Genomic DNA, 13066 nt, shown 5'->3' on the forward strand with positions numbered 1-13066 from the left:
GGAAATACACGGCCATAATTAGGTCAATATTGCTATACGGGATGGCAGTAGGGTGGCCCGCCCTGAATAAATCCTCGACGGTTCTTGCTCTTCAAAAGGTGCAAAGATCTGCACTACTATGCATAAGCGGAGCCATCCGCACAACGCCAACGTAGGCTATGAATGTATTACTGAACCTACTACCCATAGATATAGTAGGCATAAAATATGCAGCATGTGCAGCTATTAGGCTGAGGAAGCTGACCACATGGTCTCACTGCTACCATACTGAAATTCTCGACAGATTCTGCACACCAGAATGGACAGATTTCTGCAAACCACATACCAACTTTAACAAGGGATACGAGATATTAATCCCTGAGAGGGAACAGTGGGTGAATGACCCTGATTGGCCCACTAACAGCATTCAGATCTATACAGATGGATCTAAACTGGATAACAGGGTCGGAGGGGGTGTCTTTTCGGAGATACAAAGATCGTTTCGCCTTCGGGATTACTGTTGCGTATTTCAGGCCGAGCTTGCGGCCATACAAGACGCTGTGGACTGCCTTAGGCAGAAGGCAGTCTCTCAGAAGCACATTTATATTTTCTCAAACAGACAAGCAGCACTGAAAGTCCTTGACTCTCTCACAACTAATTCTGAAACTGTAGTAGGCACAGATCACTTAACGTGATGGCTGAACAGTTTGCTCTGCATCTGGTATGGGTTCCGGGACATAAGGGCATACCAGGTAATGACATGGCGGATGAGCTTGCAAGAAAGGGTACCTCTCTTCCACTTTCGCCATCCTGGAAGTGGTTGGGCATGCTGCTCTCTACCTGAAATCTCAATATAAAGGAGGCTCTACTGATGGAAGAGGGAGCCATGTGGAAGCATCATGATAGATGCCACACGGCAAAACTCACATGGCCGGAATGGAAAGAGAAGAGATCGCCAGAGCTTCTTACCCTCCGTAAGAGCGATCTTTCCTGAGCTTTAGGTCTTCTCACTGGTCATGTTTGCATTGGACCGCATGCGGAAAGTTTGACGCATTTTGATGGTTATTGTAGAAGTTGCGGCATCTAAGAGGAGCCTGAAACCGTTAGGCATCTACTCTGTGAATGTCCAGCGCTCGGTAGAAGAAGGCAACATTTTATGGGCAAGATGTTTCTCGTAGATCTGACTGATATAGCTGAGGTCAATACAGGACGCTTAGTTAGCTTAACAAACTCAACGAACTGGTTTGATTAGGAGAGTAGGAACAAAACTGTGTGATTTCACACTGGGCCTATACAGGCCTATGTGTGCCGCTCCGACGTGGACGGCAGCCACTTGAACCTAACCTAATGTACATACATAGTTACATTACTTTATCCAATATCCATTGGGTGGAAGTATTTATGTATATTTGTATATGTAGATGTACAGGTAAATACATATTTTGACGAATATTAGCAACACTTAGGGATACTATCATCTCTAAGCCGATGCAAAGTAGTGACTTGTATGCACATCATTAAGTCAATCATTATGTCTACCCATATGTCCATACGAGCAGCTGAGAAGAGATGCACAAACACATGCATATATCTTATCTGAGATGCTCACAAAAGAAGGTAATAATTTGTGCAAGTATCACTCATATATACACTCGCATATGAGAAGCTATAAACGCAGTTGTAGCTGATAATTTTATAGCTGATAAATAACTAGTAAATTCTAAAATAGAAAAGCGTAGAAATATGCAACGAGGAAACAAGACAGTATAAAAGGCAGCAACAGTAGAGGCACGACAATCAGTTTGATTTAAGACGCTATCTGGCGAGCAATAGAAGTGTTATTTTGAAGTACTTTAATAAAGGCCATTTTGCATTATTGAATAGTGGAGTTATTTATTCAACAGTTTAGTGATTCGAACGTTAGTAGAAGGTTGAAAATAGGAATTGCACTAAATTCGTTACAATATGTGTCTACTTCGTACTTCTGCCACAATGCCCCATATTTTTCCATTAAAAACCAATACCAATAAGAAACGCGTCGAAAGAAAAAGTCATTCAAGACTGATCTATTAAATACATATATACATATTATGTACATTCATTCGTATATACCAATGTTTGGCGGCTACGTGATCGATGATCAGTTGTTGTCATTATATCATGATGAGATTCTGTTTAAAGCGTAAACACATTAGTGAGGTCACTCGCCTGCAGTGGATTAATCAATTTCTTCGATGGATCGCCACTGCTAACGGAAAATCAGTAGCAAACCGCAAAAAAAAAACACGAAAGAAAAACAAGGCAACAACTAATAATAATCCAATTCGTCGAGTTAGATGTGTGCATGTGTGCATATATACGTATATGATTTAAATAATAGATATACAGGGTAGTGCGAAAGGGGTATTGAAAGTTTCAAAGCGCTAAATTTGAAAAAAAAGCTGTTTTTGAGTAGAAAGTCCTTTTTAAGATTCCAACAATGTTAGTTAGGAAAAGTTAAGATATTTTTCAGAAAACTCTTGTACGCATTTTTAAAAACCAATTTACAATAATTTGAGCAATTGTCCTTTTTACAAGAGACTCACCTAGGACAGAGGTATGGGAATCTCACAGTATAAAAATTCTATGCAAGTGTAATACTGTTTTCACACAGAAACTTAATGATCTCATTTCACCTTCTAATGAAATCGTAAATTTTTTGATTTCACACAGAAGTAACTGCTCGATTAGTATGAAGGATGAAATGTCAAGCGAATAAAATGACAATGCTATGTGACAGACAATCATGGCGGAACGATACAAGGTGGCAGCATGGTTACATACCTACAAACAAAAAAAAAAATCCATCTACTTGTAATTTCGATGGACAAATGTCAAAATCATACTGCGCCGGTAGTTGATGTATCAAATCAAATAAAAAAGATTATAATCAACTGTTCGATGCAGCCACCTTGTATCGTTCCGCCATTTACTTTGACAAATGACATTTTTAAGCACTGAACACACCAAAAACTAAGAAGCGGAAGGCTGCCAACAGAGTTGCATTGTGCTTTTGACTTCATTGGGCATTCGATTAGCTACTAATGAAATAATTATAGATTCGAATTTTGTAGGGAAGATTGAGCTCAATAAGCGTCTTAATGTAGAAAACTGCCTTTATTATTCAAAAGCCGTCTGTGTGAAAACAGTATTAGGTTCAAAAGTTAGGCACGAGGGAAATGCTCGTTGCATGGCAAGATCAGCAGCTCAATGACGGAGGAAGTTCCACAAATAAACCTCAAACACAGTAAAGTAGTTTCGAGTGAACTCGTCCTAATTCTTCTGTAGTTAACATTAGATGCGTTGCTGTTCGACAAGCCATGGCGTCTTTGAAATTTGGTACGTGAGTTCCTAGGGCCTCATCTCAGATCGCAAAAATAAAATGAATGAAATCAAACTATAACCACGCCCACTTTTTCGATATCGAAAATTTCGAAAAATTGAAAAAGTGTGATAATTCATTACCAAAGGCGGATAAAGGGATGAAACTTCGTAGGTGGTTTAACCTTATGACGCAGAATAGAAAATTAGTAAAATTTTGGACAATGGGCGTGGCACCGCCCACTTTTAAAAGAAGGTAATTTAAAAGATTTGCAAGCTGTAATTTGGCAGCAGAGTATGCAATGTTCGGTTACACCCGAACTTAGCTTTCCTTACTTGTTTTTTGATGTTGCTTTGCGCGACACTTGCACAGAGCACCTTCGGTGAGGTATGCAGAGCACGCTACAACCACATCACGGTGGCTGCTGTTGATAGGGTGGTTTTAATGGTCGAATAAACTTCAGGTAAAACCATAAACATATTCAGCCATTTTGGCCGTCCAGTTAGAGCTAATTTTAACAATCCTACATACAATTTTTCAATTGAAATACGAAAAATGTAGTAAATTAAAAAAAAAAAGTTCGGCAGGGACTCCTGATTTATGATTATCAAAAGGTGCACCTAACCCTCGGTCATTCTAGCTTTCTTTCTTGCCCCAGATTTCAACACTCAATCATACTCTTATTACTCTTATACGCGCATATAAATCACATTTTTGTGGACTCCATCTGGCTATCGAGCTAAATACGATCGATTTAGTGCATGCGTATTATTTCTGCTTATAACGCAACGGCTGGTTGTAATAAACGCTGCCATATTTGTCTTATTTTACCAAAATTGGTTAGTTCATTCATTTTGAAGAGCTAGTTGGTTGAATTCGTGGTATATATCTTGAGTACTTTGTTTACCTTGTGGAAATAATCAATTTGTACATTTAGTATCTGTAAGCTATCAGACGTCGCTAATGGTCGTTTCGTTTTTATGGGCATCATCATTCGTTAATTGGCGCTCAATTGCCTATGCAATTTTTGCCGTTGCGTAAAAGTCACGCCAGCTATCCCTGTTTCATAATAACTGACTCCAAAGAGGCCAAATCATCCTTCATTTGCCTCTCCCAATTCAGTGACGGTCTCCTCCTCCCTCTGATTCCAAACTGTGGTTTTGATTGAAATACTTTCTGAGCCTGAACGCCTTCGTCCATTTGCATAGCGTGACCTAGTCACCGAATCCCCTGGGCTTCGTGATGCTCTATCTTCATATACATTTGCATTAAATTCATACAGTTCATCATTATACTACCATCGATACTGGCCGTCGCCATCACGGACAGGAACATAAATCTTCCCCAGAACTTTGCTCCCGAACGCTTCAAGGCCATATAATTTTATTTCGACACTTTCCTTGACTTCGAGCCGCACATCAGGACAGGTTAGGTATGATTGAACTGGCCGACCAATAAAATCTCATATAGGCTTAAACTGTCCAAAGTGATACCAGAATTTGTTTGACGCGAAAACCACCAATTAGGTACCACGACTTAAGTTATAGAATAACTGTCTTCTGGACAAATACTAGAAGTTTTCTATGACCCTGCTTTTTCCGTTTCTTCCTGCAAGTCGCACTTCCTACATCTGCTGCGACGCTAGAAGGCAGTGTCCAGTTAGTATGCCTATCGTTAGCCCTAAGTCTTCTCTCTTTAGAGATATGGGCAACTTTGTGAGTCTAACGTCGTAGGATTTGCACGTGATCTTAGAAATTTTGCAACTCTGCGCTTCTGGCCACGCCTTTATTGCTTGATAGATCATATGCAACTCCTGTCTTCTTTGCCAATTTGTCCACCTTTTCGTTGCCTTTAATCTCCTTATGACCGGCAACCCAGTATGATCTGGCCTCATCGAAGCCTCTACAATACCTCTTTGCATTTCAGAACACTTCTTGATAAAGTGCTGTGTGATCCTATTCCGTTGATCGCCGACTTACTATGAGTATATTAGTTGACGCAACTGCTGCTTAAGCACGGTTCTTGCAAAATTTTTGTCGATAGAGAACTTTACCTTTCAAGAAGCACTTGCTGACAAGACATTTTCTCCGTTTGATTCTTAAGCTGACATTATTTTCGCTGTTAATACTGGTTCCAAGATAAACGAAGTTCTGAGCAGCGAGGAAGCGTCATGCATAACGACATCGAGTGGTTTTGTGATAAAGAAAATTTGGTTGTTTGATCATTTGGTAGACTTTTTGGTACGAAAAATTATTCTTGAGTGGCAGCAATGGTTCTTACAAGCAACGTGAAAATGCAATATGACCCAAACAAACACACACACACACATACATTAATATCTAGCCATGAGAAATATGGACCCAATTTCGATATATTGGCTTTGTGTATGATTGTGTTGCACCTAACTGTTGTTGATAATGCTTCATCTGCTGAAGCTTTTCAACAAGCCACAGATCGTAGATGTTTTCTCGTTAAGCCCCAGAGACCTTGCCGTAATCATGTGATCATTCAGTGAAATCAGCTACTGTATTGCGCACCTTTTGCCTGTTTGTAAATATATTTAAATTTGACTTCATTTGTATTTGTTGTGCTAATATTCAGTTAAATTGGATTTGTGCGGGGCACGTACGCGTAAATCGGTGCCTCGTAATCAGTCAGTTCCATCACCGACTAACATTGCGGCAAAGTTGATTGTGCCAGAGCAGAACAGATCAATTCAAATTGCACCGCGTGCGATGAGTGAAAATTGTATGCACATTTATGTATGTATGTATGTGCAATGATAAATTTGATTTTCCTCATAACTTTCAATTTGACTTCTCCTCGCGCTTTGCTTCTTTTATTCAGTTGCCGCCCATCTTCATTTGTATTGTTGTTATTCCATTGTAGTTTAATCACGTGATTTGCCATACTACCGCGGCCGCTGCTACTTACATATATAGTTTATAGGCCCACGACAGCAATCAGCTTCCTGGCGGCGTTTGCGTTACGCATGTACTCTAAAATCAATTTGAATTTGCGCTGCTACGCAAGTCTTCTTTCAACAACATCTCATTGGGAACGATTTCAACATGGAATATAATAACTGGCGCCTCATATCCGGTAACAAAACGCTTTTTCGTGTTTCAATCAACATTGCGCTACTGGGATTGAATTTAGATTGTTACTTTGCGGTTGGAAGCTTTTGAACTTGTGAATTTAGGCTTAACAAGAGTGGAGAAATATTGAATCAGTCGTCTTTTCGCCCACTATATATGCTATACACTGGAGAAAACTGACGGAGAGCTTTCTGAAGCAACGCCTCACCAGAGCAGTTAAGGAGGGGGGGGGGGGGGGGGAGGACTGTTACATCGGCAGGATGGCTTCCAGAGAAGTTACTCTACAATAAGGAAGTCGAGATCTGTGGTCTTGCTGATCACGCTAAACGTCAATAAAGCTTTCAACTCAGTCGGGTGGGATGACATGCTTGAGGCACTTGAATGCTACTTCAGAGCCTCAATACCTGCTAGAAATTCTTGAGAGATCGGTATCTAACGAACGGAGCCACCCACGATCAAAGAAAGTTTAAGATTTCAGGCGACGCAGCCGAGGGTTCGGTGCTAGTTCCCGATAGCAGCGAGCAACAACAAAAACGTAGATCGTCATCCTTACGATAAGGCATATCACCACTATCAGTAGTATGACGGTTGGGGAACAGCAAAACGAAACACGCACATCAACGATATATCTGGGGGTGAAGCTAGGCAGTAAACTCACCTTTTCGGAGCACATCCGTGGAGCCTGCGAAAGGGCTGCGATATACGACAGCGGATCAAAAGCTAGTAGAGCTGCTGTTGCTAAATAGGCGTAAGAAGACTTCGATTCGACGCTGGCAAGAACAGTGGAGCAACAGCTACTTAGGAAAGTGGACCTAATTACTGAACTGAAACCATTGTTGAAGCGACAACATGGAGAGGTCAACTTTTACCTAACCGAATTTCTAACTGGACGCAGTTACTTCCGCAAATATTTCCACAGAATGGGCAAGGTTGAAAGCCAAAACTGCCTGTACTGTGGAAAATTAGACGATGTACGCTACACCTTCTTCGAATGCGAACACTCCGCCGAACTGCGAAGGATGGTAGAAGAGATACTTTGGCGACCTATCCCCGGGCAGCGTCGTGAATAGCCTGACCTGCCGAAGCGACAGATGCGATACGGTCACCACATATGTATGTGCATAAAGCATTTCTTCCTTCCACGAAACTTAAACAAACAAACACAATTACTTACATATGTAGATGACCTCAAATACAAAAGTTTTTTTATATTATATTATACAGGAAGAAGGCAGAGGGGCGGACCTTTACGGTAAATTTTGACCTCACATGGAGTGAATGTGTTCATAGTGTGAACGCAGGGAGAGAGGAAATAAGAGAGGACGGAAAAGGTTAGACAGAAGAGAGGCAGGTGGATAGATAAAGTCAAAATAAGTTTTGTCGGGTTTGATCATCACACTGAATTTGTCAACAGTGTTACCAGAATTTGTTTAACGACCAAACGAAGAAACCCCCAATTACGTAGCAAGAGTTACCTTATAAAATAACTGCGTTCTCTAGGCAATTATTAGAAGCTTTCTAGGACCTTACTTAATTGATGCCTCTATATCTGGTAACTCTGCCGCCCCTAGTAGGTGAATTCTTGACCTCGCGAGCGCAGCACACAAACAGAGAACGTGCTCAACTGTTTCTTCCTGCAGCTCGCACTTCATACATCTGTTGTTACTGACGAGGCTTAACTTAACAGCATGTGACGCCAGAAGCCAGTGTCCGGTTAGAATGCGCATTAAGGACCTTAAGTATTCTCTCTCTTAAAAAAATTAGCTACTTGGTGAGTCTTATGTGTAGGATTTGCATGACTTTCGTTTTGGCTTCAACAACCCGATGGCTTAAAATTTATTTCTTTAAAAAATATCAAAACGCAATTTGAGGAATGCGAAGTTCAATCATATGAATGCACAAACCCGACTTACCTGTACCATCGTCAAAATTTTTGGTTGATAGCTGAAAAAGTGCATCCAGCGGTGTATCGTTAACAACTTTTTGCGTTTTGCCATTACAAATATCATTTCCCTTCTCATCAGTACGACTTGGTTCAGCATGAGTTGCTTTTTCATCGCACTGTCCACCACTTAGAGTTGACGCCCCATCTACTGAGGGCGCGACGCTCAATTCAGGCGAGCCGCACGCACTATCAGCCGAACTGGAATGTGAACGTTCCGAACCATCTTCTGAAGGAATAATAGATGGATCCATGCTCATTTGACGCAAAAGCTGTGCCTGAGCTTGAAAGTGTTCCTGCAATTGTCGCTGATAATCCCAAGCGAGTCGTTGTTCGTAGTGTAAAAGCGCAGGCGGCAGAAAGGGACGCAAAGGTATTGCAGCCGTAGCGCTATGCATTGCCTGCCAGGCATGCGCTGTTGGCTTGGCTGGAAAGGTGTGCGGTGCATCGAGTAAATGCTGCGATGGCGGCATGACTAGTGGTGGCGCTACAGTAGTTTCTAAGCGATCGCTTAAAATTTGTGCAGAAGATAAAAGTGTGGCGGGAGTTGTAAGTTGTGGACGTTGCAAAACTGGCAAGACTGGTAATACTGGCGGTACAATGATGTTTGGAACGGCATCGTTGGCTGGAAGTAGATATGATGTAGGTTGTAGTTGTGATGTTGGTGATGTGGATGGCGATCGTTGTGCGCGCAATTTTTTGGGTGATGGCGTACGAGTGGCGACATCACGTTTACCTAAAATATCTGCAATGGAAAAGCTTTTCACACGTTCGGCACCACTTGATTTGCGACGTTGTGTAGATTGCAGTTGCGGTTGAATGATAGCAGTGGCAGGAGCTGTATCTGGCTGTTGTATAAGGTGGTCGCTAGCAGTCGCTGAGACATCGCTTTGGGCATGTCCATCTGATAAATGCGCGCGCTTTATACTTAATGGTCGAAATGCAGTCAAACTTGTTTTTTGGCATTGATAGTTGGATGTTCTGGGTAGTGGAGGACTGGGTGAACCCACCGAAATTTCAGAGATGGCTGGACTGATGGGTCGCGCTAGCGGACTACACGAGCGCATCATGCTTGACAGTGATCAAGCCAAAGAGGAATTACCAGATAACAAAAGATCTTGTTGCTTAACATTTATTTATTTTTTCTTTTCATTTTTTGTTAAACTGCACAGTGTATGTATGTATGTAAGGTTTATATATTTATAAAACATGTGGTTCAATTGCATTATTTATTCTTCTCAACACTGAGATGTTTCATATGTGATTTATTAAAATATCGCACCGACCATATTCATATTGAAACTGAAACTAAATACACATATACGTTTAAATTCATGCAGCAGTTTTTAATTTTCACCAATTATGCATAAGTAGATAGTCACTGCGCCACATACGCGCCATAATGTAGATACGCGTCTCAGTGTGTCACCAAATTCGCGTTAAAACCATCGCGTAAAAATGGCATGCAATGCGTCGGCAAAACAACAAACGATAAAACAAACGAACACATTATTAGTGTATATTGACACTATGAAGCGGACTGAAACAGAAAAATCGCTCATGACGCCCCAGCCTGTTGGGGCACTCACCATAAGCTCATAGGTGCCGCACATGACGACTAAACACAACGACCTTCTACCGGAAATGAGAGAGCGATGGAGAGCTGCGCACAAAACAGCAAACCAGCAACAAAAATATAAACAAAATATTTTAGCTCCTTAAATACCGGTTTCGCTCATATTCTCAGCACTACTACCACGATTTACGATTATGTACATATTTACATACATATCTATATACACCACTGCCACATTTTACCTTTTTCACTGCGCCTTACTCAATGACGACACAGCGCTACATTTAATTAGATTGAGAGAGGGAGAAAAAAATATGGGAGCAAATTATTGCTAGAGCTTCAGCACATGAAGCGAGCGTAAAACAACTGTGTGGAGTACAATTGAAGGCGTACGCGCTGTTAACCAATCACAACGCTCCAACGATTCTTAGCTGCTCTACAAGAATTATATGCAGTATGTATGGATGTGTGCGCCATTTGCATTCAGCCATCGTTCACGTATTACATATATTTGGTTATTTCTGCCAAATACATACATTTATTTGGCAGATATATATGCAGTTTTATATATAAGATTAGTATTTTCTTTTGGCTGTCAACAGAACGTCATTAATTTTTCCAATTTGACGCTTTTGGTTGGACTGGTATGAACTGATTAAAGGAGCAGCAGAGCCAGCGCACTCCATGGTTTGCTTTGCATTTATATATGCATGTATGTGTGTATTCATATACAGCTATGTTCATATTAATAGCAGTGCCAAGAGCCTTATAATTCAACGCACCGTTTGAGTATAACTTTGAAATAATTTGCTACTTAAATTGTGATCATGGCTTTAGCTAACGGCACAGATGTGAATATGGATTTAAATTTCATCACAGTTATCTTGGCGTCCACTGTCAGGCACATTTCGATTGATTTGTTTGATTTCGGTTGTTCATAATAAGAGCAGTGTTATTGTCAATTATCAATTCTGAGGAAGGAATCTGTGGCATATTAAAATAGTTCGTGATTAATTTTTTTTTTTTTTATTATTGGTAAGACTTCTATATTTTAAAATTTCAAAATTTGTTAAAGTGTTAGGTTTACAGACAAAGAAATTCTGGCATTCATTGGGTGTTCAGCCAAAATGATTTCCAACGCCATCAAGTTTCAGGATCGTCCTGAAATTCGCGGCCGGAAACCGACGGATTAGCCGACGAAAAAATGGATCGAAAAATCGTAAATTTGGTAAGACGGTAACCAAATATTGGTTCCCGGAAAATAAAGGAAGACCTTTAACTTGAAGTTGTGCAGTGACAATACACAGATGGTTATTGAAAGCTAAATTGAAGGCCCACAGCCCTCGGAAAGTACCACTTTTGGCCAAACGCCACTTGCAAAACAGACTACGATTCGCTAGAAACCCTAGAAACCATATAAGCTGGCCGGTTTCAAAATGGTGAAATATTTTATGGACAGCTGAAAGTAAGGTGGTACTTTTTGGTTCCAAAAGTCGGCGGCAGTAGGTATGTAAGAAGACCACAAAATAGAGCTAATCGGCCTCAGTTTACAATAAAGACAGTAAAACATGGATGAGCAAATATAATGGTTTGGGGCTGTTTTTCGTACCATGGTGTGGGTCCAATTTTTAAATTAATGATATCATGGATCAGCACAAATATGTGAAAATCCTTCAAGATGTTATGCTGCCGTATGTACAAGAGGAAATGCCCCTAAAATAGGTTTTCCAACAGGATAAAGACCCAAAATATGCGAGCATGCGAGCAAAGGATTTCTTTCGGGAGAACAAAATTGCAGTAATGGAGTGGCCAGCTCAATCCCCGGACTTAAACCCCATTGAAACCTTGGTGGGGGGGGCGGGGGGGGGGGGGGGGTATATAAAGCATGCCGTTGATAAAAAAAACCGTCCAATGCAGAGTTATTGTGGGAAGTCAAATCAGCTTAGGCAAATATACCAGTGGACCGATGTAAGCGCTTAGTGGACTCCATGCCTCGTAGATATGTGCATGCATGAATATACAGTGATGGAGTGAGAAATGTCATTCTTTATTGAAAAAGAATTGCATTGAATAATGTCCAACATCTGAATCCAGGTGTAGAACGCTACACCTCGGAACTGGGCCCGTATCGTTGTATTACGATTCTTATTCGTTTTCACTCAAATATTAAATCAAAATAGCTCTGAAGTCGCGAGTCCAAAAAACGACACATATAGGTATGTGAACTACATGGAGACTTCGCGTGCTAGTTGGATTTATAATTTATGATTATTTGTATAAATAGTTTGGCAGTTTCATATATATAATATGGGTGAAGAATGGACTCCGATACGAATCACATCACACGATACGGTTCCATGAACAAAGCATATCTTTTATAATGCCTTTTTAGACAAAATTCCGAGAGGAGGTATCTTTGTAAGAAATCTTAAGTTTGAGATTTCTATTTAGAACTGAAATTTCTGAAAATTTTATGAATTTGATTTGAAAAGCTGTTATTTTTTTATACTACACTCAAAATCGGCATTTTAATGATATAAAATGAAGAGCTTTATATCAAAATGCTGTAATTGAATTTGAACAGTCTCGAGAGAAATAAAGAAACTGATCGCTAACATTTCACACTCGATATTAAAGATACTGCACTAAAAGAAAAATCAACTGATATTGTTGAATTAATTTCGCAAAAATTGTTGATTCAGAATTAACCGTTTCAACAGTCAAATTCGCACAAAAAATAATATATTGTGGCGAATATTAGTGACACTAAGTGATACTTACATCACTTGTCTGATGCTAAGTAAATGAAGCCACAACAACAATAAAGCAGCAACTACATAAACGAATCAATCATTATGTCTACACATATGTACGTACACGCAGCGGAGGGAGACGCACAAACACATGCATATATCTTATCTGAGATGTTCGCAAAAGTAGGCAATTTCTGTGGAAGCATCACTAACATATACACGCGCATATGAGAAGCTATAACGTGCATCTGTTATTGCTGGTAATTTTATAGCTGGTAAACAAGTGGCAAATTCTAGAAATAGAAACGCCTAGAAATATGTCAACGAGGAAACCAAAAAGCATAAAAGCAGCAGCAG

General features: G+C 40.3%; 1 protein-coding gene across 1 annotated transcript in view; it reads right to left on the minus strand.

Moving 5' to 3' along the window:
- LOC137243754 (uncharacterized) overlaps window positions 1-9892 on the minus strand; it is a 164760-nt gene extending 154868 nt beyond the window's left edge. The window contains exon 1 of the mRNA XM_067771831.1: window positions 8352-9892. Within this exon, the coding sequence (XP_067627932.1) occupies window positions 8352-9450 (1099 nt within the window). The 5' untranslated portion in view covers window positions 9451-9892. The remainder of the gene's footprint in view (window positions 1-8351) is intronic.
- Window positions 9893-13066: the final 3174 nt, after the last annotated feature.

The sequence above is a fragment of the Eurosta solidaginis genome, chromosome 1 (assembly GCF_040869045.1).
Source record: "Eurosta solidaginis isolate ZX-2024a chromosome 1, ASM4086904v1, whole genome shotgun sequence".
In the NCBI taxonomy this organism is placed as follows: domain Eukaryota; kingdom Metazoa; phylum Arthropoda; class Insecta; order Diptera; family Tephritidae; genus Eurosta; species Eurosta solidaginis.